This window comes from Fragaria vesca, unplaced genomic scaffold, assembly GCF_000184155.1.
Source record: "Fragaria vesca subsp. vesca unplaced genomic scaffold, FraVesHawaii_1.0 scf0513160_u, whole genome shotgun sequence".
Lineage (NCBI taxonomy): Eukaryota > Viridiplantae > Streptophyta > Magnoliopsida > Rosales > Rosaceae > Fragaria > Fragaria vesca.
In genome coordinates this window covers 1,445,511-1,470,827 of record NW_004443448.1, presented here as the reverse complement: position 1 = coordinate 1,470,827, position 25,317 = coordinate 1,445,511, and the positions used below count along the sequence as shown (strand labels likewise).

Genomic DNA, 25,317 nt, shown 5'->3' with positions numbered 1-25,317 from the left:
AGCGTGATCTCTCTTACTGTATATTTTCTAACGCAAACGTATGCCCAATGTATTGTCTTCTTGGTTGATAATCGGTTCAATTGCTGTTTGATTCATGAACAATACAGTAATTCTGTCAATTTAACTCTTTCACTCCTTGAGAAATGTACATAAGTGAGCTCCGATAGGGTTTGCGAGCGACGCCTTGTAGGTTATGTGTGACGGCCTTTCATAGTATGTTTTATCCAATAATTCGTTCTTAAGTTCGTATAAGTAGATGTGTTTACATGTCTTTGTTATGATCGTTTTGAGACGTTATAACTTTTGGATTTGACCCAGTAACAAAGATGGAAATCATAAAAAATCACAAATCTATCAATGCAATTTATCACTCACCCTGCTGTCACTACCGTTTTCTCTTTCTTACTATATACTTTCTCACACAATTGTTGTACATTCATCCAATGTATTATGTACTAATAATGTCTGAAGTTTGATTATAAAATAACCAAAGTCCATAATAAAAGGTGTTTTGAAAATCACAAATCTATCAATGCAATTTATCACTCACCCTGCTGTCACTAGGGCTGGGCGAAAACCGACCGCTTAGTGAAAAACCGACCGAACCGGACCGCAAAAAAGGTTCAGTCACCGAACCGGTAAAAAGCAGTTCAAAAATTCAGCTTTTCCGATCCGCACCGCTTTTGTACGGTTCGAAAGCGGTTGTAGGGAATGCACCGGCCGAAAGAAACCGCACTGCACCGGTTATTTAAATATATTTAATAGTTATAATTTTTATTTAAATTAATCATATTTTTAATGGGCTGTCAAGTTTCCATGGGTTAAAAATGGGTTTCACGTAGGATCTATTGCGTCCAATTGCGTCAAGAAACCCTAGTTTAATCCCCATATAAAAGCCCCAGCCGAATCCTCATTTTTTCTCACAGCCTCTCATCTCTATTGATCTAGTCTCTCATCTCCCTCTCAACTCTCATCTCCCGTCGAATCCAAATGAACCCAGTAAGACTCTAGCCGAATACATATTTTTCCTCTCAGTTTCTTATCTGCATCATTTATAGTTTTAAGTTTTGGTTTAACAACGATTTTGTTTGACTGATTCCTATTTCAAAGTGTTTAGTGTATAACTGTTTATGTTTTGATTTCGTATTTGGTTCTGTTTATTACTTCTTTACTTTATTTGATTCAGTTAGTTCGTTGTTTGGTTTCGTGTATGATAATGGAATTTCAACGTTTGGTTTCGTTGTTTACAGTACGTGATATACATGATTCAATTTCATAGTTGGTTCTATTTATTACGTATTTACTTGCTCTGTTTCAGTTAGTTCGTTGTTTGATTTCATTTATAATAATCAGATTTCGATGTTTATACATGATTCAGTTTCAATTTTACTTTAGCTTATTACTTTATTTGCTTCAGACCATGTTCATCCATTAATCAAATTTATGTTCATCAATTTATTACTTGATCTGCTTCAGTTTATTACTTTTATGCCTTTATCTGCTATATATGGTTCATTTGCTTCCCAGTATTTGTTGGCCTAATGCGAATATTTTTTTCATTGTTAGGGTGCCTCGCAAACTCCCAATGCAACACCAACTGGGTCAAGCATGGCAACAACAACGACTGCCACCAGTCAATCTGCATCACCATCTGCCCTTCTGCCTCCTCCCTCTGCCCCTGCAGCTCCCCTTGCCCATGCACCTTCTTCTGAACCTTCCCCAAGCACTGAAGTTGAGTGTGTGAAGAGGAAGAATCAATCTAAAGTATGAGATCATTTTGTCAAGTTGAAGAACCCTGATGGTACCAAGGTGGCGAAACTGCGAGCCAAGTGCAAGTATTGTCCTCAGACTTATGCTTGCGACCCCAAAATAAATGGGACGACATCCATAAGGACTCACATGCTCTATCAATGCAAGAAGTGCCCAGTATACATCTCTTCCAAACAGCAGAAACATCTTTCTTTTGTCTATTACTGCTCAGTTTTTTATTAGGTTGTTTTCATCTTCTAATTTGGTCTTTTTTTTTGTTGGTAGAATCCGTGGTGACTCAGGTGGATGAAAGCTCTACTTAATGATGGGTCAAACTTCAAAGCTGGTTGCTGCTCTTTTGTTGTCATATGCAGATTTGCATATCTGTGTTTTATGTTTTTCTGAACTTTGTTAGTTTATTTTGGTTGGAACCTCCTTCATCAGTTTATTTTGGTTTGCAATGAAACAAGTTTGTGATTGGTAATTTAAGTTTATGTTTGTGGTTGAATTGGCTTAAGTTTGATGGATTTGTGACTTTTCTTTTATATTTTTGCGTTCTGAACTTTTGGAAAATGTTGCAGAGCTTTTAGATGAATACAGGTTTATGCTTTCATGGGAAAGTTCTATGATTTCTGGAAAAAAATAAGGGGCAGATTTGTGAAAAAATAAAGCCCATTTAAAACCGGTGTTGGCCCGAAACCGACCCGGGCCGAACTGGAATTTCGGTTGACCTGAATATTTCGGCCCAGTACTTTAAAAAACAGTTGTCGGCCTAAAAAATTTCAAAACCGGGTAATCCGGGTCGAATCCGGTTTTGGCCCAAAACCGACCCGCGCCCAGCCCTCGCGTGCCTCCGAAGCTCGGGCCCTTACTAAGCTTTATTTTTAAAAAGGCCACAGGTACTGGCCCAAATGTTATCCAAGACTTACATTTTAATCTTAGACCGAAATATCAACTAGGCTCAAACAAAAAGTTTAGCTAGAAGATATATTTTGACGAGAGTTAAAATAAGAGAGAGAAGACAACCTAATCTAGAAGAGTTAAAATAAAAGGCTTATAGAGTAGGATTTATTAATCGTTAATGAGGTGTGCCCTATTTCATATTCAAACAACCGTACTTTAGTCAATGAATTATCTGATTAGTAGCTTTATTCAGCTGCTGTTTGATTCATATCAAGTGGATAACATTATTTTCTTAGCTATTATCCGCCATTAAAATCTTCAGTCCATGATAATTAAGCGACCCACGAATATTGCTAGTGTGGCTTAAGCAAGGTCGAAGGTTCGATCCTCGTGTATGCAGCAACAATCTTGGGGGCGGTCCTAATCCGGCTCGAATGGGAATTGGGTTTCCGTTAAGGGGTATTATCCCCGAACGCCCAAAACCCTTTTAAAAATAAAGAACATTATAGCGGTTCGGGTCTAGCTGACCGGCAGTAAACGCAAAACAGAGAAAAAGTAAGGAGCTTTTTTGTCAATTTGAAAAAACTGTAAAGAAATCTTTTAAATATAATTAATTATTATTTACTAAACAAGCTACCTGAAATCTTATACTTGATTTTAGTTGATTTGGCTGTTCTGACCACCACCCAAACCCTCACCCTTTTCTTTTACCAGAGCTAGCCCTCTCTCTCTCTCTCTCTCTCTCTGCTCTCAGTGTTGTTGTACAACTATTNTAACCACGATCTCTGTAATTACTACAAACCAAACTACCAAACCCCTAAACGACCCTCCTCTCTCTCTCTCTATTGCCCTCTCCACCACCGGAGCTTCCAATCTTCGATCTCTCTCCGGCTTCCCTCACTCTTTCTATGGCGGACGGCAAGCTCGATCTCCCCGACGATCTCCTCTCCTCCAAACCCTCCGATCAGTCCTGGTCATCCAAAGGTGCTTCCGCGCTTTCGTTTTCTGCATTTGTTTTTTCTCAGTATTTCGATTTGTGTATTCAATTGGATTTGATCCATTTGGAGCTAATTTTAGGTAGACGATTACTGATCTGAAGCGCTTGAGTATGCGCTGGAGTAGTTCATTTTCGCTTTCTTTCAGCATCTAGCTCTTTGATTATGACTTGACTTGTTGCATCTCGAGCTTTTCGTTTTCCACGTTTGTTTTTGGTTTCGCGCATTGGATTTTTTCTCAGATCAGTGTTGCATTTGTATTTCTACTGTTGTATTTCGATTTTTAATACCGGCGCTTATAGTCGTTTGAATTGAATTTTCATCACTGTGGCTTGTTACTGTTGATTATTTGTTGTCCTAGTTGAAAATCGAATTAAAGGTAGTTGCGTATCTGCAGTCCATAGGTAGGCTCATATATGTATTTCCTTTTATTTTGGATTGTCGCGATGAGGTTGGCTTACAGTTCACTGTTGGTTGACTCAATGAATAGAAGAGAAGACATGTAGAGTTTGCTAGCGATAGTAAAGATTTTGATCTCAAAGGTTTGGGACTTATTATGGTGTGAAACTTGCTTAGGAAACTAGTTATTGGAGGAGCTTATGTCTTCATTGTTGTTAAGCTACTATGAATTTGAGTGTTCTATTGGAACTTATCAACTGCTGTTTTCAGTTTTGTCCGCGTTTGTGAACGCTAGTTGGATTGCAGTGGTTGTATTAAGTTTGTCACTTACAAATGTGAACAGTTCCTTTGAGTGGTGTACAATGTCTTTGAATTTTTTTACCTGGTTAGTGTCTGGTACTGATTTGCAATTCCATAATCTTGTCTTCTGAGTTTTGTTCTGCTATGGCAGTTGAAGTTTCTGGAGGAAATGTTGAGGAAAAGGTTCTTATGGGGTCTTCTGATGAGTTGAAAGGTAAGCTTTGTTATGTTTTATTATTATTGTGTTTGAACTGGAGGATCAATTAAGTAGTGTCCATTTTTTTGCTCCTTTGTCTAATCTGATTTTATACTGCTGATTTTTGTAGATCCAGCAGCCCCGGATAACAGCATACCGTTGTCACCCCAGTGGCTTTATGCCAAGCCAATTGAATCTAAGTTGGTATGAAAAGAATGGACTTTGTTAGTAATAATAACCAAATTCTATTATAGGCATTATTCGTGTTTTGACTCAGAATTCACTGTAATAAATTGAATCCTCTTGATGTAGCAAGAAAGTTATTGGTTGTGGAGTTGTTCAACTGCTTTACTGATCAATCTATAATCTGCTATTGACCCTGTAGTTTCTTGAAAATTAGCGAAGAGCTATCTTGTGACTAAATTGTTAATATATGGCAGGAAATGCGTGGTCCAACTTCTCTCGGGAACTCCACTGATAGCAACCAGAAGGAAGGTTGGCGGTTGGAAGGATCTGAGGACAAAAAAGATTGGAGGCGGCCTGCTACTGAGAGTGAAAATAGCCGTCGTTGGCGTGAAGAGGAAAGAGAAACTAGCTTGCTTGGTGGTAGAAGAGATCGCAGGAAAACAGAACGCCGTGCTGACAACATTCCATTGAGAGAGGCAACCGACAGTAAGGCATTGCCTACAACTGACAGGTGGAATGATGGCCGCGGTGATGTACGGCGTGATAGCAAATGGTCATCTAGGTGGGGTCCTGATGACAAAGAAAAGGAACCCCGAACTGAGAAGAGAACAGACATGGAGAAGGATGATGCTCACAGTAACAATGAGAGTCAGTCTCTTGGAGCTAATAACCGTTCAGCTGCTGAGCGTGAATCAGATTCTCGGGATAAATGGAGGCCACGCCATAGAATGGAGGTTCACACTGGGGGGTCGGCTACTTACCGTGCTGCACCTGGATTCGGAATAGAAAGAGGACGGGTGGAGGGTTCAAATTTGGGATTTACCCTTGGGCGAGGAAGATCAAGTGGTGTTGGGAGATCCACAGGCACTATTGGCTCTGCTCTTTCAGGAAAAAGTGAAAGTGTCCCTGGGAAACCAAGGCTCTCATCTGATGGTTTTTGCTACCCGAGGGGAAAGCTTCTGGACGTTTATCGGCAGCGAAAGCCTGAACTATCTTTTGATACCATGCCAGATGAGATGGAGGAGTCGCCCCCACTAACTCATGTTGATTTTGTTGAACCATTGGCTTTTCATGCCCCTGATGCCGATGAGGAGGTAAGAAATATGATTTTTGCATCATCTTAGGAAGTCCTCTTTGATTGACTGATGCCTTCAATTGTTCTAACTGATTCTTATTTGATGCTGACAGGCCATCCTTAGCGATATATGGAAGGGAAAGATTACAAGTAGTGGGGTAGTATACAATTCATTTAGAAAGGGAAGATCAACTGAAATTATTACAGGTATATTTCAGCTTCATGGTTCCCAACTTCTGTTCACTGTTAATTTTAGTATAGTTTCTAAAACGCTCATTCTCTAGGTGTGGGAGACTCAGAAGCTGCTGATGGAGTTCTGGGCAATTTGCCCTCAACTGTCACTCAAGAGACTAGCACCTTTGAGGAGGCTGCAAATGCTGATGACTACGGGACTTCGTGGAATTATGGTTCACAGAGGAATGCGATAAATGGTGAGTTGCTTGCATGTTATGCACTATATAAAATCGTATGCCAGGATCTTTGACTGAATTTAACTTCTGATTGATCCTAAATATTTTTGTTGCAGAAAAAGATGTTGGTCATAAAGAAAGTGATAACAGAGCTACTGAAGGAAAGGACCTTGATGGAATGTCCCTTTCAATTCCAAAAAGTAATGGTATCTATGGGGATGTTGAGACTGATGGTTCTTATGACAGTGCAAATCAGCTTAATGTTAGTGGCAGTAGGAAAATTGGAGATTCTGCCTTTTCCAATCAACCTGTACCTGATGACATTGAGTTTGCCAACTATTGTGAAATGAAATCCAAGCTTACCGACATTTCAAATACTCTCTATGGTTTGGCCTCTTCTGAGCAGAATGAGAATATCAACCTTAGAGTGAAAGAGTTAGAAACGGATGTTCATCTTGAGGGTTTGTGTTATTACTACCTTGATCCTCAAGGAGTGACCCAGGGGCCATATCAGGGGTTTGACATCATTTCGTGGTTTGAACAAGGTTTCTTTGGGACAGACTTGCTTGTTCGCTTGGAGGATGCTCCTGAAGGAACACCTTTCAGAGAGTTGGGGGAGTTCATGCCACATCTTAAATCTTGGGATGGGAATGGCACTATCATAGGTCCAAGTTCTAATCTAGAAGAATCTGGTGGCTTAGGAGGGAGTATGGAGTCCAGTTTACCCTTTTCTGCAGCAGTTTCAGACAGTAATTATACATTTCTGGGTAATGACCATCAGCGGCCCTTGCGTGAACTAGATAGCCTTTCAGCTCAGCATATTCAGCCAAGAATTTCTGAGCCTGAAGCTCGATTACAACTACATTCAAGGGGCCAAAGCTTTAATGATTTTGCTGAACCAGTTGAAGGTTTGCCATTCTATAGATACCTTTTACTTTGCTAATGGTGCTACATACTTTTTTTGTTGCCATTATCTCATTTTAGTTCATCTATATTTTTCCAGATACTGTGTATCCTGGAATACATGGAACCGCTGCCTATTCTACTGCACGTTCTTCTGGGAGCATTCACGATCCTATGGCAAACTCTGTGAATCACCTTCCTCCCCCAACTGAACTGACAGAATCTGGTGTGCCTATTCAGAATGATAATAAGTTGCATCCATTTGGCTTGCTATGGTCTGAGCTAGAGAGCGGCCAATCAAAGCATTCCAACATGGCCAATATGCCATCCACTAAAGGGAGGGCTGTACCATTTAGTGCAAATTCTGATCCAGCAATTGCTGAGACTTGGTCTGATCTTCATAGAAAAAGTTCAGTCTCTGATCCGAACTTGTATCCGGAAATGTTAACTCCTCGCCAGTTGTCACATATTGAACAGGAACCCAGTCATTATGATTTAGCAGAGCAGATTATGTCGCAGCAAATTCGACAGCAGCAGCAGCAGCAGCAGCAGCTCCAACAGCGAAATATGTTGTCTAGTTTTGCACACTTAAATGATAGTGTATTAGATCCTTTGCAAAATCAGAATATTATTCACCATCAACAGTTAGCCAACCATTCTTCAGCAGATCTGGATCACATTTTGGCACTTCAGAGGCAGGCTCAGCTCGAGCAACATCAACTGCAACAACAGCAGCAGTTTCATCAACAGCAGAAGCTTTTACAGGAGCAACAGCAATCTCAAGTACAACAGGTGCTGTTTGAACAATTGCTGCGTGGTCAAATGCATGATCCTACACTTAGGCAGCCTCATGTTGATCCTGTAAGAGCAAACAATGTTATTGATCAGGTTTTATTAGAGCAGCACATTCGACGTGAACTTCAGCAACGGTCTCACCATCTTCCGAGGCATGTTGATCCAACTATGGAGCAGTTAATTCAAGCAAAGTTTGGTACACCTCAAGGACATCAAACAGATTTGTTTGAGCTACTGTCACGTGCACAGCATGAACAGGAACAACAGATGCATGCCAGGCAGTTACCCATGGGGATAAGGCAGCGGATGGAAGAAGAGAGGCATATCAGTTCTGTCTGGCCAGCTGAGGAATCAAATCAGATTTTCAGGAATCATGCTGGTAATCATGGTCACCGAGGGCACTCTTCTGGCTTTAATCCTTTGGATTTTTATCAGAGGCAGCAGAGGGCATCTCATGAGGAGCACCTGAATCACCTTGACCGGAATCTTTCTTTACAGGATCGACTTCAGCAAGGGTTTTATGAGCCTGGTTCACTCCCCTTTGAGCGGTCAATGTCATTACCTGCTGGTGCGCCAGGGATGAACTTGGATGTAGTAAATGCTATGGCTCGTGCCCAGGGTTTAGATATGCAGGATACCATTGGACGTATGCAGTCGGCTGGCCAGTCGGGTCAATTTTCGTCTGGAATTCCTTCCCACAATGCTCATCATCCTCATGGTCCTAACCAATTTCATGTTTCACATTTGGATGCAATTGAGGGACACTGGCCGGAGAAGAATGATCAGCTTGAGAATGACTGGATGGACGCTCGGTTTCAGCAGCTGCATATAAATGCTGAGAGGCAAAAAAGGGAATCAGAGATCAAGAATACTTCTCAGGATCAAAATTTATGGATGTCAGATGGATTTAATGATGAGAACTCAAAGAGACTATTAATGGAGTTGCTCCATCAAAAATCTAGCCATCAACCTAGTGAGCCGTTGAATGCTACGAGCAATGGGATGTTCCCTGACAAGAGACTGCCCTCCGGTCACTACTCTGGATCAAGCTCCTCAAACCACCTGTTCAATCTCCATGCAGACCAAGAAGCAGGTGTAAATAACTCATTTCGTGTAGGGTCATTTGGCTCCAATCCAGGTGAACTCTTACAGGAAGAGCTAGCCAGCAGTGTGGAAAGCAATGAGAAATTGATGTATAGATCTAATTCTGGAGCATTGGCTGATAGGGAGTCATTTCTGGCAGGAATGAATGCAACGAGCCAGTCAATTTACACGCATTCTAACATGATAAGCAAGTCTTCTATAGGTAAAGAACTTTCTGAGTTGGAGGGCAGGAAGCGGGGGTCCAAAAGTGAGGGGATAAATATGGGTCGATCTTTTGAGACTCAAGAACGAATGGTTGAACAAGCAGGGTTGTCAGCAACAAATAATTTTGAGGAGAGGTCAAAAAACTCCCATAGCATGAATTCTTCTTCTGGTGTTTCAGGTATTGGCCCTTTGTCGTTTTCTTTTGGTGCCTTGCATTATGTTTGTGTGTGTGTGAGAGTTATGATTAATCTGAAATTGCTCTCCTCTCAGGTGGGAATACTGGTTTTTATAGTGACAAGATTGGCCGAAGTAATTCATTTGTTGAAGAAACTGCCAAGGATCGGTATACATATATAACCTTTATTCCTTGTCTGAAAACCTAAATTTGTTATAGTCCTCCGAGCATGTGCAGAAGTAATATTTTTTTGCCCCTAAATCCCACAGGGTTCCCATCACATCCAAAGGGCAAGAAAATATTCTGCTGAGACGGCCTCCTGTCCCAAGTGCTTCAGCATCACAAGAGGGATTATCAGAGATGACTTCAGATCCAGTTCTAAGAGGGAAAAATTCAAGTGCTGTTTCAGATGGTATATTATATCTAACTCTACTAGTTTCTTATATGGTTGCAGTTTGTTTTGTTTTGTGTGTTTTTGGGGGGGGGGGGGGGGGGGGGGGGTGGGGGTTTGGTTTGACTGATGTCTCAATCAGATTATCAAGTAATTTATGGATGAGTAAGCATGTTTCTCTGAAATCTCAGGGGGAAGGCGAGACGCAGCGGTTAATCCAGTAAACCAAGGTTCTGATGCTATGGCATCTTTGAAAAAAGAAATGCAATTCCGCCGTACATCATCTGCCAGTGATGCTGATGTATCAGAGGCGTCATTTATTGATATGCTTAAGAGTAATACCAAGAAGATTCCTCCCATGGAAACCCACACCACAGCTGGATATCCAGAATCATCAGAAGCAATGCAAGGTGGCCGGGGTGGCAAAAAGAAAGGAAAGAAAGGGAGGCAAATTGATCCTGCCCTCCTTGGCTTTAAAGTCACCAGCAATCGTATAATGATGGGTGAAATTCAACGAATTGATGATTAGGCCATTTCTGTAGTTTCTGTATAAATCGTATAACTTTGCTAGTGTTGTATAGGTTTAGAGCAGTCGATTGAAAGCTTCTGCGGGTGAAAATTCTTTTAGTGCTTAACGGTTCACATACTGAAAGGTGGTAAAAGATGGCTTCACTTGCGAATCCGAGTGTGTAGCAAGAGGAAGGTAGAAAGTTTTGTAGGATCTATAGGGTCTGGTTTACAAAGGGAAGATATCTGGTGATATATCTGTACATTGTTCAAAATAAAGTGATGTTTACATTTATTTGAAATTGCGAGTTGATGTCTCGTAACAACAATCTTCAGAATCTGGTGAAAAGATCATCATCTCAGAATCTGGAGACCGGTCTTCCAGTTGTAAAAGGTTTCAACAATAGGGCAACTATGACCTAAAATCTGATCTACTTTGTATTACCATAACTAGTAACTTCAGGTAGTAAATTCACCCACACCAACGGTGATATCTCTCTACTCTCTCATTTTCACCACTCAAAATTACACACATTCATGGGTAACCTGTTCTACTATAGGCTGTTTTCTTCAGCTTTGCTTGTTTTGTACTTCATGGTTAAGGCTGAAGTAGCTTGGGGTCAAGGTAGCGGTACTGAAGGGAGGAAAGAAATGGTGCGTGGAGTATTCATATTGGGGGACTCTCTCATTTACAGTGGCAACAACAACCACCACCTCCCCTTCATTTGCCAAGGCCAACTATCCCCCCTATGGAATGGATTTCAATGGCGGACCAACTGGTCGGTTTAGCAGTGGTTACACCATGGTTGATGAAGTAGCTGAGTTGCTATGACTTCCCTCAATTCTTGCAATTACTCTGAAGCTACCGGAGATCAAGTCCTTCATGGTGTTAATTATGCAACTGCAGCCGCTGGAATCCTTGATATCACTGCAGATAACGGAGATGATGTTGCCCGGGCCACTGGGCAGCAATGACTACCTAAAGAATTACCTTATGCCCAACTATGACACCAAGAATCATTACAATGCTCAACAATTTGCTGATCTCTTGACTCAGCAATACACTCAGCATCTCACTAGGCTCTACAATCTTGGTGATCGTAAATTTGTTATTGCTGGAGTTGGGAGGATGGATTGCATACCAAGTATTTTAGCCGCCCAAAGTCCAAATGGAAGACAATGATCAACAATACTTTACCTGGTTCAAAGTTCATTTACATTGACATTGCTCGAATGTTTGAAGACGTCGTCACAAATGCTAGGATGCAGTAGTATTGGGCGCAACAGAGGGCAAATTACATGTCTTCATCCCATGCAAACACCTTGCCGGAATCGAGACCAGTACGTGTTCTGGGATGCATTTCCTCCAACGGCAGCTGTGAACATCATAATTGGCAGGAAAGCTCTCAGTGGAGACCTTAGCCAGGTTTACCTCATGAACATTCAGCAGCTTGCCACTCTCAACATTGAAACCAATTAACTAATGAGAGGACAACTTGTCTTCTGAAACTAGCTAGGAACTTTGCATGATTCTAGTTTATCATTTGGCACCTTCCATTTCGATTTTGCTACTTTGTCTAATTCTCCATGTATCATGCACTGCTTACTACAATCGTATCTATTTTGGTTTTGATTATGTTATTAGAAGTTTAGACTTCAGAACTGATCAGAAAGTAAAAAACTTGTAACTTCAGATTATGAAAATCTACATTGCCGGGTATCTACCCTTGCTTATGAAAGCCACTGATTCTGAAAGAGTTGTGAGATTGTTCTTCCCATGATCCAGTCCAGCTCTGAAGATGATAGAGGTATTTGACTGGCAATCAGAGAAACGGCTTCTTTGGCTCCTTTATAACCACACTCGGCAACAACAAATGGAAAATCACTGCATATACACATAATTAGTGGCTTCTCCATGCTTAGTCAAAGAGAAGCATATTTGGATTTGATTGCGAAAAGAGCTACCTGCCCCACATGACACGGTTGGCACCAAAACTTGACACAACTTGGGACAGTGTATGAGCTATATCGTCATACGGAAATGGCTTTCTTGACACCCTGAAAAGGGCACTTAATTTTACATAGACCTGCCCATCAAAAATTCAGATTATACGTTAAAAATCAGACTAGTTGAGTGAACTGTATATTGGGGAACAACATAAAGCCAGTGATAGAAAGAGATATCATATCAGAGAGAATGCAAGGATTCATGATTCTTATTTCTGTTGGAATCCCTTTCTCAGCCTAAAGGAAATTAAAGCCGCTAGATTGCTTGTATAACCAGATTCAGCAGGGCAAATGGAAATATAAGCTTAAGGGTGTAGGCCAATGGATATATAATAACCTTGTCTTTCTTAAGATGGGAACAGTAAGGGAGACGAAAGTAAGCAACCAGGTCTCAACAGCTCAACCAGTTACTAAAAGGAATTCAGGACTAGGGTGACTTTTACCTGTGGAAATCTGGATAGCTTTAAGAGTGCAGAGAAAGCCTGATTTTCCTCATCATTTCTGCAGGATAGGATTCTTAGCAAGTGCATATGGTCTAGCTTGTCACGAAAGGTCTTTTGGAAATTTAAATTACTAGAAAGCTCACATTGGTGGTTTACAGAAGGCCAAATGATCGAGCAATACAACTGTTGATGGAAACTCTGTGCACAGCTCCTCAATTTCGGATATATGCAGACCGAGTCCCTGAATTTACCCGTTTTAAATGAATATGTCATTCATACAAATCATTTGGAATATATGGCTGCTAGAAGAACATTAGCTTAAAAAAGATAAATGTGGAAACAGAACCTTCATACACATAAAACCAACTGGTGCTCCAAGTTCTCCTGCCTTAGAAAACATTGCCTTTCCCACTTCGTTGGTCATCTGCAGAAACCGTTGATGTACATTCATAAGATTGTTATGGATGCAGGCACTTACTCAGCATTTCAAGGTGTTTCACTAGGATATGTATAATATTATCCCTTCACAGCTTTGGAAGCAAGCCATCTATTGCCAATATATTGTACTGGGAACTAGGAGACAATCACAATTTCTCAACTTAATGCATTTGAGGAAAAAGGCAAACAAAAATTTCCACTTGGCATCGGATATTTTAAAACACCTACAGGAATATAGTAATATCTAAATCACCTTTTGACCTGAAGGCCATAAATATGGATTGAAGCGAACAGCACGATAGTTATCCTAGCATAAAAGAAAACTTTGTCAAGGCAATTTTTTGAAGGCACCAAAGTAAAACCTGATTAACATCACGTTAAAAGTTTCAAAGACCTTTAAAATGAGATTTTCAAGCTCCTTAACTCCAGTTCCATCTTCAGCTGGATTTGCAAGGCAACAACCAACAAATTTAGATGGATACTTCTTCAACACACTGCCCAAAGACATGAAAGCATAAGGCAATACCTTACACATAATTTGATGAAGGAAATATTGTTGAAGTACTTCCAAAGTTACTGTCATATATATTGCCTAGCACTTTCAGTTGCTATCATCACAGAATGAACTAATGACGCCTTGACTATTGATGGTAACCTTTTAAATGCAGTGAATAATTAGTCCAGCAGTCTATGTTCAACTGTCAATCTCATAAGTTATAACATATTGAACTACCACAGACTTTTACTCATTTTAGCTACATTTTCATCCAAGCTTTGTAGTTTAACCTGAATGCTTATATTTCGTGTAAACTATACCAACAAATGGAGAAAAGTAACTTAACATTGATAAAGAAACATGATCTTATATACAATTATACACAGACCTTGTCACCAAAGAATGATCGAATTTGTGATTGATAGGCTGCACAATAAGTGCACCGTCAACACCTGCTTCTTCCATAGACTGCAAAAAAGGGAAACAAAACAATGCTGATGTTGTCATATAGAAAATTACAAGAACTGAGACAATCTATACAATCAAACTACCATATCACATTTATCACAATAACGATAATGGCAATCACCAATTTCTAAAGCCATATATCTGTGAATTGCAAAAATCATACAACTTCAACTTCAAGTACATTGGATTAAGAAACACAGACACATAGAGCTTCATGAAAGTTCATACCTTGAGCAATAAATCAACATCTCCAGGCAAAGTGGGTTCTTGCCCAGGAAAGTAAGGATATTTATCAGCAGCCTGAAAACCAAAAATTCCAATCCCATTTCAGCTTCCCAAAAAAGAAGACAAAAACCAGTCTGTACTTGCTAAACAATAGAAAACTGAATTGGGTTACCTCCTGAGGAGAAGCCCAAACATGGAGATGTGAGTCAATGACTTTACTACTACTCTGGGGTCCACCTGTAGCCATTGTTGCAGCAGTAGAGACCCTGAACTGGGTTTTCCTTGAAACCAAGGCAAACTGTTTAAACTGAGCTGAAGCTGGAACCAGAACAGGTGTTAGCCTCACTGCCATTGCCATTTGGAATACACAGACTAAAATATTCCAATATAATGTAAAAACCCACCCGGCCCAACCCCGACCCGTTTCAGAAAGGACTCAGCTGGCATTTCTCACAATCTTTAACAACACAAGTGTAATTCCACACTCGTTGGTTGGTGACCTTCTGGCCGCTCTCGAATTCATCGCATCGTGCAACCAAGGGACTTGTATATTTATCCTTAAAAACCTTTGGGGCTTATCAACACAGAGAGCTTAGTTCAGTTGACGCATCTTCTTCAATGGCAGCTTCTTTGGTAAGCTCAGTTATTGATGATAAACAACCCTCGTATTGTTCATGATGATAAACTCAGTTATTCAATTTTGTTGGCAGACAAATGTTGCATCGCTTCCGGGATGTGTAAGCGTGTCTCAGATTAGAGCTTTGGCTCCTCCTTGCAACTCCGCCGCAGTTGCAGCATTTCCTTCTTCTACAACCCAAACGGCGCCGTTGTTGTCGTCCAGCTTCCTTTCCAGGTCGCTGCGTTTGTCTCCTCTCACATTGAGCTCTCAGAGAAGGACTATCAGCTCGGTCCGAGCCAGCGCTGAGGTAAAATATAAATTACTGAAATTCATTTCTTGTTCATAGTTTGATATGGTTTTTTAATTTTGTGAAATTTAGTTTGAGAGTTTTAATATCGAATTGTAGGAGCCAGCATTGCAAGGGAAAGTGACGAACAAGGTGTATTTTGATATTAGCATTGGTAATCCGGTGGGGAAGCTCGCTGGGAGAGTTGTGATTGGCTTGTTTGGTGATGATGTGCCCCAGACTGTCGAGAATTTCCGTTCTCTTTGCACAGGTTTTTTGAGCTTTGCTTTGGTTGTGTTGTCTGATTTGAGTTATTTGAGTTGCCTTTTTGGATGTAGTTTGATCTCGGATGGACTGTGTGTTGTTTTGTTAGGTGAGAAGGGGTTTGGGTACAAGGGCTCTGCGTTCCATCGTGTGATTAAGGACTTCATGATTCAAGGAGGGGACTTCGATAAAGGCAATGTGGGTGCTCTTTCATTGTTTTAAGATTCATGGTTTTTTGTTTTGTTATTTTTTAGCAATGAATGGATTTGTGTTTAGAATTTAGCTTAAGGTTTTGATGAATCAAATGGAAGAATGGAGATGATTTTTCTGTATGCTAAATAGTGTGGTTGCATGCTTAAAATATTAATAAACACTAAACAGAAAGACAATTGAAATTTTGGTAGTTTAGATTCCCATGGTAGCTTGAATAGGTTTCTTCTCTGGCAACATACTTGAGACTTGATAAGTTTGGACAGGGGATATAGCCATTTTTAAGGTACAAGTGTCATTATGTCCTTTTCTTCGATATGCCATTCTGCATATCCTTTTTTTCATTTGGTGATTGTAATTGCTCTGTTCGCCAAGCCGGCTGAACTTGAGAGACTAAGTTTTATTTTTTGTCAGTATAAGGTATAGCATATGTCTGTATATGTCTACTCTTGTTCACAGAGTTCTGTAAAGTTTTCTGAATGTCAACTAATGAGAGTTGCATCTTTCTCAGCTAGTTAACGGGTTGTTAAATTCCTTAGTATTTTAAATTGTGAAGGAACTGACCATCTAGAATGCTTTGCTAATCTGGGAAAATAATTAGTCAAGGGAGCTTATAAGTACCCCTTCCTATCTGTATCTCATCGATTGTGTTCCTGGCGATTTTTGTTTCACATTATGCATTCTTTTTATCAATGTGAACTTGTAGATGTTATATTTATATCTGAGAATAAATCTGTAGTGTTTGAGATCCTTCGTTTGGGTAGAGATACGAATGAAATTAGAATAAGCTTGGTGTGCTAATATTTGGAAGCTGGACATGTATTGCAGGGTACTGGAGGCAAAAGCATTTACGGGCGTACATTTAAAGATGAGAACTTTAAGTGTAAGTTGTTCCTCACTCCTTGCTACTTATGTCTGATGTAGGAATTACTTGCTAAATAAATGCCTCCCTAAGATATTTGATGTTCAGAAAGAAAAGATGATACCATAATAACTTGACCAGGATTTAGTAACCTTCATGTAGACCTGGAAGTTAGCATTCAGCAGAAATTTCACTCCAGCAGTCCCATGAACTGTATTTTTATTGACACCATAGTTTCTTTCATAATATATGGACGTTGAATATGGTTATGTCTATTTTAGATATTGAATATGAGTTGCCACATGACTGTCACTGCATGTATAATCATGAAATGTATGTCATTGTGCAGTGCTTCATACTGGACCAGGAGTTCTTAGCATGGCCAATGCAGGCCCCAATACCAATGGAAGTCAGTTCTTCATATGCACAGTGCAGGTAAGACCTATTGTTCTCTGTATCAACGTATATATTTGGATAGAAAATTTTACAATGAGGTATTAGTGCAATCCAAAGAAAAAAACCACATGGAGGAACTGTAATATTTCCAATGTGGAAGCCACGCATGAATTCTAAGTTTCTTCACAATCTGTGGATATAGCTTATTCGTAACTTGATACATGTTAACCTGTATAATTGCTTGGTTTCAGACACCATGGCTAAATGGGAGGCACGTTGTGTTTGGGCAAGTTTTGGAAGGCATGGAAATTGTTAGGATGATTGAGTCGCTGGAAACAGATAGAGGTGACCGTCCTACAAAGAAGGTAGTCATTGCCGAATGCGGAGAGCTTCCAGTAGCCTGATGAGGTTCTGTTTTAGATATTTGTTTTAACTTTCTGCACCCTTTTAGGCTTATTTACTATCTAGTATCTACCCAGTCAGAGGCTTTTGTTTCGGGTTCGTCCTGCACGGAATGTCAACTTTTTCTTTGTATCTGATTTCACGATGGTAGAGTTTAGAAACCTGGGAGTTGTAGCCGATTAGGAAATGAATGCTATCGGAAACTTGTTTACCGAAATGAATGCTGGAGGACATTTTAGAACAGCGGATTTGAGATTCAAATGAATTCATGATGGACTAGGGACTGCGTGTATGAATAAGAGTGCTGTTAAATATGAATCCATCTTTTGCTATAAAGATCTGTTGTGCTTTGTACTTGTCTACCTTATATTATATCTCATGTAATCTCAGAGCAAGAGCTTCCAAATTCCAGACAATATTGAGCTGCCAAATATCAGAAAACAAACGCCCAAATCAGTTGCACAGTTGCAGGTCCCTTTTCAGTTTCAGAGGAGTGGGTCGACTTCTGAAACTTACATGCACCCATGCTTCTTTCGAGCCTCTGAATCGCTTGCCTGCCCTGGGACACCCTGGTTACCGTAGTTTGAGCTGTAGTGTTGACATGGATGGTGGAGACCGGTCAGTAAACTCAGTACGCAAGTCAGTTCCAATGAAGAATGCTCAGTGGTGGAGGTTACAGATAAGCCCGAAGAAGAAGTAAAGTTTTGCTCATCTACCAAGTTTTGTACTGCTCAAGATGAGATAGAGGTGGCTTCAGCAGTTACTATTAAGTTCACTACTTGTTCAAGTTCATCATCACGGGATAATGAAGATACAGTTTTAGCCTTTTAGGAGGAGAAACAATGCTTTTAACCGAAAAGCATTCAGTTTCATTTGAGGTTGGGGCTAAAAGGAGGATCTACTCAGAAAATGACTGAAGATGAGACGGGAGTGAAAATTAAATTCCCATTATCAAAGAGGGAGGATTCCATTATTATTGAAGCCTTGAAGGCCTCTCAAATGAAAGCGTAACTAGAGCTTCAGAGAAGATACAAGTTATAACTGATGGGTGATGAGGCAGTTAAAATCCCAAGTCTTGATTATTCTCACTTCATATCACTTCCATTGGCAATACATCCTGAATTAGTTGATAAGCCCGTCAACTTTCAGAACTCCATCCTAGGAATTACCGATTCTTCTCGGGGTGAGAATCTGGTAAATTATGTGGTTCGAATGAAGATGATTCCGATAATGAAGACGAAGACCAAAAGTTAGAGAAAGGATCTGATGTTGTAGTTGAACTCATAGCTAGCTGAAGGTGATGGTGAACGTGTTCAAGTGAACATGACCAACATACCACTTCTCAGTTATGCACCTAAATCATCAAAGTCGTCAACCCTATCAGACTTGGGAATTGAGAAATCAATCTTTTTTTTTTGTTAGGTTGAGAAATCAATCTTTATTAAACCGGAGACGTTTCACCTAACTGTGCTCATGTTGAAGTCGTGGAACAAGCTAGGACAGAGTTCATGGAGCTACCAGGTTATCCGTGAAGCTCATGAGCTCATCTTTCACAAAGGTTTGTGTTCGATGACAAGGGATATTATCATTGTTGCTCTTCGATCTATACATTTTCCTGAAATGTGCAAATAAGACTACTTTGGTTAGGCTCTAGATGCGCGCTTTACTTTCTCTCCAAGTAGGAAAGTAGGAAACAATGGAGACATCTAGAATGCTCCGGAGCGTCTGTGCTCCGCGTGTGTTTTGTGACGGAAGTGAAAAGGTAATTAGCTTATTTTAACTGTCGATTGCAAGCACGCCCTAGCGAGGCGCGTCGTGCGTGGGTGACTATGTGTTGCAGGTCTGTGTTGTCTTGGATCCAACAGAAAGGCTGGGTCAAGGAGGCGGGGTATGATTGGAGAGGGAACTGGTTTCTAGATCGGAACGCATAAACCAGGGTTGACCTCAGGCTTGGACCAGCGGAAGATCCGGAAGGAGTAGTTGGATCGGAGGTTGATCAAGGGAAGCGAGATGGAGCTCGACCCGGATTGCCATATTGGGCTGGAGGAGAGGAACTTGTACCCGAGGAAGTGGTGGTTGCGTGACGACGGCAGCGAGTAGATTCCGAGCCAGTCGAGCTTCGACGGCGAGTCAACGCCGGACCATTTGATCAGCTATTTGATCAGAACCGAGTCGCCGGATTTCGACAGCCTCGTCGTGTTTAACGACACCGAGGGTTTCTGATGGGTCGGGTCGAAACAGAACCCGAGTATAAGAATGAAGAAGAAAACAAACTGCGGCGGAGCAACGGCCATCGTGGTGGTGCTGGTAATTGACCCAGCAATAATGAAACTGGATCGTGTGTGGAGGAAACACTTACCGAGTTATGCAACTCACGCGCTCAAGGAGACTAACGGGAGACTAACACGGACGAAATACATGCGCCAATGAAAGATCGACACGTAACCAAGACAAACGCAGAATATGGACGCTCCGGAGCATTCCAAAACTCACCGGAAACAATATGTAAGACGGGGACGAAAAATTCAGTTTTACTATGCTTCTACAGTATGAGCAGCTAGATTTTCATTTTGCTAGCTTCAAGAAAAAAAAAAAAAGTACACTATTACTGCAATGTCCGTACGCATAGCAGAGTTGTAGATACGATACTGTTGGTATAGTACCAGATATGTCGGTAACGGAAAACTCGTTGGTGTGCTCACTAATGATTAAGCCATTATTACAGGTTCGGAAGAGTTCATTATTATCCAAATGCAATCATAATGATTAAAAATCAGATTTCAATTGAGGTGTTGAATGAGTTGAGGTGTACTTTAAAAATCATAATGATATAGAACTCCCTAGTTGAGATTTGGTGCTGAATGAGTTGAGGTGTTGTATTATTGGGTAAGTGAAGGACAACGGAAGAGCTTATGTTAATCAACCCATCAGTAAGTCAATAATGATGCCTTACTCATCTCCGTGTCATCTCTAATAATCTTTCAAATCTCCATCATTTCTATATTATATCTTACGTACTCATTCTCATTTTCTCTTCTTGCTATATATGGTTCTGGCTTCTCTCATTGGTTAAACACTTAAATTAGTATCCAAAATTTCAAAATAACATATAGTTTTGACACATGCGCTAAACATTACTAATATTAATAATTCTGAAGTGACGTGCTTTTTTTTATAATTTTCGTATTTTATTTATTAATTTAAAATCATAAAGAAACTAAAATTCATTTACCATCATTTTGAGCATGACCAGTATCACGACTCACTGCTCCTTGATACATGCTTCCGCGAGATGTTAACTTTCTTTTCAATGTTATGTTAGCTTTCTATATTATGCAAATTTCTGTCATTAACATCTATTTGGTGCCGCTTGATGGATATTTACATCTACATTTTACATGTTAGATATTTTCATGTAACAATATCTTATACCTTAGGAAACCAAATATCGCATCTATAAGCTTGTGACAGAAAGAAGCATCCGGACAAAACAAGAGTAACCATCACACCAGAAGAAAGCCAGAGCAACGCTAGTACGCCTAGTAGTGACAAAAGCTCATTTTTACCGACGCCTAGGGTTTCTGATTCCCGAACAGTAAAATCGTAGGCTGAGTCAACAACACGTTGAACCCGATAAGAAAAGTTGTAAAAAATAAAAAAAGTCACTGCCTTTTTCCCAGCTTGGTGCTCCGTGAGAGTGTGACACACACAGTCCCCCACTCGCCTCACGCGCCTCGAGGTCGATCCGATACGATCCTCCCGACCACGTGACCCTCACCGGTGGACGTGGACCCATTCCCAACTTGCTCTCTCCCCGACTTGGCGTGGGGACCACGCGCCTCTTCCCTGCCCCCATGAGACGGGGGCCCACGGCGTACCTGCGGCTTCGGTTTTGAGGGGAGGATGAGGTAACGACACGTCGTATGAGATGGATATAGGGAAGGAAGAAAAAGAGGAAAGCGACGGATCATGTGCGCGTGGGGATGAGTGACGACCTCGCCCGCCGTTAGAGATTCTGTCGGTGGACTTTTCACAGTCATCGTCGACAAAATCATTAGGGTCATCATCACCATCATCATCCACTAATTAATTACTCTCCCATTTTATTACCTAATCATGATGATCGTTTTCGTCATATTTTTGATTTTGCTCAAGAACAATGTATCGTGAGTCCAATCTAACTAGACAAGCCTGATGTTTAACAATCTAAATATTAGATTTGTCCGACCGTTCAATCACAATCACAAGTTTCTCGTTTATTAATTAAAATATTATATTTTATAAGCTCAATCATACTTGTTATATGCAAGTTTTTGAGCATTACGGTCTATGTATTACGGAGACCAACATGTACTTCAGAGACCAACTCGATAGATGCCTTGAATACGAAGTTTTGGAATATAGACTTGTAATTGAGTGGACGGAAGCATTATGTGACGAGGTTTTCCATTGCAAGATATTCTTCTTCCGAATTGGGACTGAAAAATGTTCCAAACAGTGACCTTACCTACTCACAGCACTAGTAATATGTGGCACACCCGGAATATAATGACCTGAATGAAAACAACTTTGATACATGGAATATGGAATCTTGGTGCTTCTGCAATTAGGCCTAAATCTAATCACCCTGAGTTGCCAGCTAGTCATAAAGCTAATTTGTTCAACCATATTTCAACTAGTCAATCTTGGTGGATTACAGTCAGATTTTCTTTCCCAAATTCAGGGACATAGATACTTCTGAGTCGCGTATTACAATACATAGTATTTGCCATTACCATACCTTCAGGGACTGAAATAGGAAGCTGAGGAAATGTATGTACAAGGGGGAAATCCGAAGTTGCAGGCCTAGACGAAGATCAACAAGGAGATTGAACCGAACGCTTTTTGCATTGGCAGTTTCAGAGAGCACAATTTACAGCTAACTGGAAAGCATCCTAATATATACAGGCATTGGACAACATTACCTACTTAACCTAATCGGATGCACTCAAGAACACGACTTGATCAAACCCAAGTTGTAAAGGAACTTCTCTGATCTTGTCCGAAAGAGATTTCCTAGAGAGAATCTCCCACTCTCCTGTGGTGGAGATTTTGAGTACATGTCTTCTTCTACGCGTAGTATTGTCAAACCAATCTCTTGCCGAACTGCCTCAATAGTCTCACTCGTCACTGGATTTCCAGATGCGCCAGTCACGTAGAAAACGTTCACAGCTTGGGATCCCCTTGTCATGACCTCAGCTCGGGTGACTGAAAGGCTGTTTTCTCTGAATATGCGAGTCACATCAGAAAGAAGACCGGCTCTGTCATCACCACAGAGTTCTAGTCTTATACCCTGCATCAGAAATGATGCATTAGACTTCAAATGCTATATGAGATTGGGAAAAGCATATCAATTTGAATGTAACCAGGTTTCGGGTATGTTTGTACCTCAGAAGTTCGCCTTCGAATAGCAGCCTCCAAGCAATGGATTACCCTCTGCCTCTCTCCTTCAGAACTTATAGGGCAGCCATCTGTGTGTCTTATATAATATTCCTGTTACACAGATGCAAAATGTCACCAATTAATGTTGTAGCTCAGAAAGCTGTCTTTACATAATTAATCCACACAAAAACAACTATGTTGACAGAAAAAGGACAAACCTGATAAGCCTCTGGTCCTTCAGCAATCACAGTTGCATGATATACCACATATTGCATATCTGTTAAGGTGCATACTGTATCGAAGAGCAACTTAGGACGATCCGGACACCTCAAGTTCACAACAGTATATCCTTTATCTGCACAATTTTCAACAGTTACAAAGGGTTTGGTTCGATCACTGGCTGATCCAGAATCTGCACTGTGCAGGTCATAATCACGGTCTGCATACATCATCTGGTGAAGCCTCCTCTCCTTATGTGTAGAGCCTACAGATACAGCAGTGTTGGCAGTGCGCATATCTTTGTCTGCCTTGAGCACATTAAGGAGAAACTCTTTGATTTCAGAAAGACGCAAAGGATCATCAATAGGCTTCCCAGTTTCCTCATCTGTGATGTAAACAACTGATGCCATTCTTGAATTATGGGTCCACACTTCTCCGGCAACTACATTACATTTGAGTTCAGCAAGAACAGCAAAAACCTCCGAAAGCAAGCCTGCTCTGTCCCTTCCAGTCAATTCGATAGTAGTGTGTTCTGAGGCAGCTTGGACACCCACAGAACTTCTCAAGGCACGGAAGCTCCGCGCTCTTGGTCCCAGAGACTGCAAAATTTGAATTCAAATAATCAAAATCACTTGGAATTGACATGGTTCCAGAGTACACTGCTAACGTTTCCAGTGGGACATTTCAAGAAGATACAAGTGTAGTAGCTTATGCACAGGCCCTTTAGTTTCATTTAAGTACTTTGACAAGATACAAGAGAAAACCTAGAGTACCCTACAAGGCACTGTATTGATACAATTTAGACCATCTTTTCTAAGGTGAGCATATGCAAATGGATCAGCAAATGTAGAAGACTCAACCATCATACAAAACTGAACAGCCTCCTAATTGCAGCTATACTATTGCAACAATATCCAAAATTTCAAAGAAAAAAACTGAACCAATAAGTTCACTACGAAAAGTCAATCTAAACCTCTCATTCATTTTGCTATGGTAATGAGATTCTCAGAAAGTATGTCTCTTTATTGTAAATCAGACTTCATATTTCATAAACTAGATGAAAAAGGGGATTAATTCGAGAATTTACCTGTTGAATGCACTCAGCTATTCCATCATCATAAAGCTTATTCCCCTGTTGATCAGTGACATGAAACACTGCACAAAAGACCATTCAACACAAGAACATCAGTCACAAAATAACAAAATTTGAGAGCTCAAATACAGAAATTGCTACTAGAACGCTCACCATCCATAAACCACTCCCCATCTGAAGAAATGTAAGCTCTTCTTACAATGAGATTCAAATCATTCAAAACCTGAACCACCTCCAGCAAACTCCCACGCTTATTTGCACTATCTACCTGCAAAAATTTCCCAAAAATGTTCAAAGAGAGACCCTTTTTCAATTGCTTGCAGAGACAATTCAAGATATTCAAATCACCTTAATCAGAGTCGCTTTCCTGCTTGTGCCATTATCAACTGTAACCCTACAAATCCCACATCCACAAGAAACCAAATCAGAAAACCACGCCACCAAAACACTCAAAAAGTCACAATTTTCAGTTCCAAAAGCATCAAACTTCCAAGAAAACAAACAAAACCCAATTTTGCTGGACAAAAAACCAAGAACAACTCAACCCCCCAGAAACCAAAAACCAAAACCAAACACAAGAGGGGACTCAAATCACCTTGGAGGGTTCACTCTCAAAGCCAGCTTCTGAAACTCGTCGTCAACAGCAAGAGAAGGAGACCAACAATCCATTTGTGGGGCTCTCAGAAGTCAGAACCAGAACAAGAACAAAAAAAGAATCAAAATTTGAGCTTTATGGCTAGAAGGGTGTTCTGGTTTTGGGTTTCTAATCTCTCCCAGTAGTCTCTGGTAGCTTCTTTGTAAGGTTTGGAAATGGAAAATGAGAAAGAAGAGGGTCTCCTAATTGTTGTGGCTCTTGTGTTTAGTGTTAGTTGGGTGGTGGTGCCTCTTGAGCTGGACGAAGAGTTTTGGAGGGACATAACAACAACAAAATCATTAATAAAAAAAAAAAACAACAACAACATGGAGGCATGCGACTATCATCTGGGCCCCACACTTCCCTCCCTAGAGAGCTTTGGAGTTTGGTCTTCTTCCTCGTTCACTCTTCAAAATTTAGGATGCCCTAGAAATAAAGGGCACAGTCACAGCACACTACGCAGTACACTTGTGTATGGAAATCTAGGGAGGATTTTGTAGATGCTGTGCTTTATATAACAAGGGGGGATTCTCCTACTACTT

General features: G+C 40.6%; 4 protein-coding genes and 1 pseudogene across 5 annotated transcripts; 3 read left to right on the top strand and 2 right to left on the bottom strand.

Annotated features, from left to right (window-relative positions):
- Nucleotides 1–3,560: 3,560 nt before the first annotated feature.
- On the top strand, nt 3,561–10,590 carry LOC101308737. Its single transcript, XM_004310180.1, has 10 exons — nt 3,561–3,636; nt 4,679–4,746; nt 4,983–5,822; nt 5,917–6,010; nt 6,088–6,234; nt 6,330–7,121; nt 7,217–9,397; nt 9,490–9,562; nt 9,664–9,806; nt 9,977–10,590. Exons 1-10 carry the CDS (start codon nt 3,561–3,563, stop codon nt 10,312–10,314), a joined length of 4,752 nt encoding a protein of 1,583 aa, XP_004310228.1. The 3' UTR covers nt 10,315–10,590.
- Nucleotides 10,591–10,829: 239 nt separating this feature from the next.
- LOC101308440 lies at nt 10,830–11,772 on the top strand (annotated as a pseudogene).
- A 214-nt stretch (nt 11,773–11,986) lies between these two features.
- On the bottom strand, nt 11,987–14,721 carry LOC101308150. The gene is made up of 10 exons (XM_004310179.1): nt 14,542–14,721; nt 14,373–14,444; nt 14,065–14,144; nt 13,575–13,674; nt 13,434–13,487; nt 13,089–13,166; nt 12,886–12,983; nt 12,743–12,800; nt 12,258–12,379; nt 11,987–12,177 (listed from the first exon to the last, which is right to left on the bottom strand). The coding sequence occupies exons 1-10, from the start codon at nt 14,719–14,721 to the stop codon at nt 12,024–12,026; spliced, it is 996 nt and encodes a 331-aa protein (XP_004310227.1). The 3' UTR covers nt 11,987–12,023.
- Nucleotides 14,722–14,903: 182 nt separating this feature from the next.
- LOC101293258 (peptidyl-prolyl cis-trans isomerase CYP20-2, chloroplastic-like) lies at nt 14,904–17,761 on the top strand. 2 transcript variants are annotated; one of them, XM_004310061.1, is made up of 7 exons: nt 14,904–15,002; nt 15,080–15,295; nt 15,395–15,545; nt 15,648–15,736; nt 16,577–16,631; nt 16,960–17,045; nt 17,258–17,761. In XM_004310061.1, the coding sequence occupies exons 1-7, from the start codon at nt 14,988–14,990 to the stop codon at nt 17,408–17,410; spliced, it is 765 nt and encodes a 254-aa protein (XP_004310109.1). In that variant the 5' UTR covers nt 14,904–14,987; the 3' UTR covers nt 17,411–17,761. The 2 variants fall into 2 exon arrangements, with proteins under 2 accessions (XP_004310109.1, XP_004310108.1); XM_004310060.1 differs by lacking the exon at nt 14,904–15,002 and having other exon boundaries at nt 15,036–15,295.
- A 4,365-nt stretch (nt 17,762–22,126) lies between these two features.
- Nucleotides 22,127–25,002, bottom strand: LOC101292961. Its single transcript, XM_004310059.1, has 7 exons — nt 24,737–25,002; nt 24,490–24,535; nt 24,295–24,409; nt 24,136–24,203; nt 23,048–23,647; nt 22,836–22,940; nt 22,127–22,740 (listed from the first exon to the last, which is right to left on the bottom strand). The coding sequence occupies exons 1-7, from the start codon at nt 24,808–24,810 to the stop codon at nt 22,396–22,398; spliced, it is 1,353 nt and encodes a 450-aa protein (XP_004310107.1). The 5' UTR covers nt 24,811–25,002; the 3' UTR covers nt 22,127–22,395.
- Nucleotides 25,003–25,317: the final 315 nt, after the last annotated feature.

Coding starts and splice junctions, on each gene's coding strand:
- LOC101308737 (XM_004310180.1), top strand. CDS start 3,561: ATGGCGGACGGCAAGCTCGATCTCCCCGACGATCTCCTCTCCTCCAAA. Junction 9,398..9,489: donor TTCTTCTTCTGGTGTTTCAG/GTATTGGCCCTT, acceptor CTCTCCTCTCAG/GTGGGAATACTGGTTTTTAT. Junction 9,807..9,976: donor TTCAAGTGCTGTTTCAGATG/GTATATTATATC, acceptor CTGAAATCTCAG/GGGGAAGGCGAGACGCAGCG.
- LOC101308150 (XM_004310179.1), bottom strand. CDS start 14,721: ATGGCAGTGAGGCTAACACCTGTTCTGGTTCCAGCTTCAGCTCAGTTT. Junction 13,675..14,064: donor GATCATTCTTTGGTGACAAG/GTCTGTGTATAA, acceptor GTCTTTGGGCAG/TGTGTTGAAGAAGTATCCAT. Junction 12,178..12,257: donor AACCGTGTCATGTGGGGCAG/GTAGCTCTTTTC, acceptor GTGTATATGCAG/TGATTTTCCATTTGTTGTTG.
- LOC101293258 (XM_004310060.1), top strand. CDS start 15,044: ATGATGATAAACTCAGTTATTCAATTTTGTTGGCAGACAAATGTTGCA. Junction 15,296..15,394: donor CGGTCCGAGCCAGCGCTGAG/GTAAAATATAAA, acceptor ATCGAATTGTAG/GAGCCAGCATTGCAAGGGAA. Junction 15,546..15,647: donor TTTCCGTTCTCTTTGCACAG/GTTTTTTGAGCT, acceptor TTGTTTTGTTAG/GTGAGAAGGGGTTTGGGTAC.
- LOC101292961 (XM_004310059.1), bottom strand. CDS start 24,810: ATGGATTGTTGGTCTCCTTCTCTTGCTGTTGACGACGAGTTTCAGAAG. Junction 23,648..24,135: donor TAGCTGAGTGCATTCAACAG/GTAAATTCTCGA, acceptor CAAATTTTGCAG/TCTCTGGGACCAAGAGCGCG. Junction 22,741..22,835: donor TTCGAAGGCGAACTTCTGAG/GTACAAACATAC, acceptor TTTCTGATGCAG/GGTATAAGACTAGAACTCTG.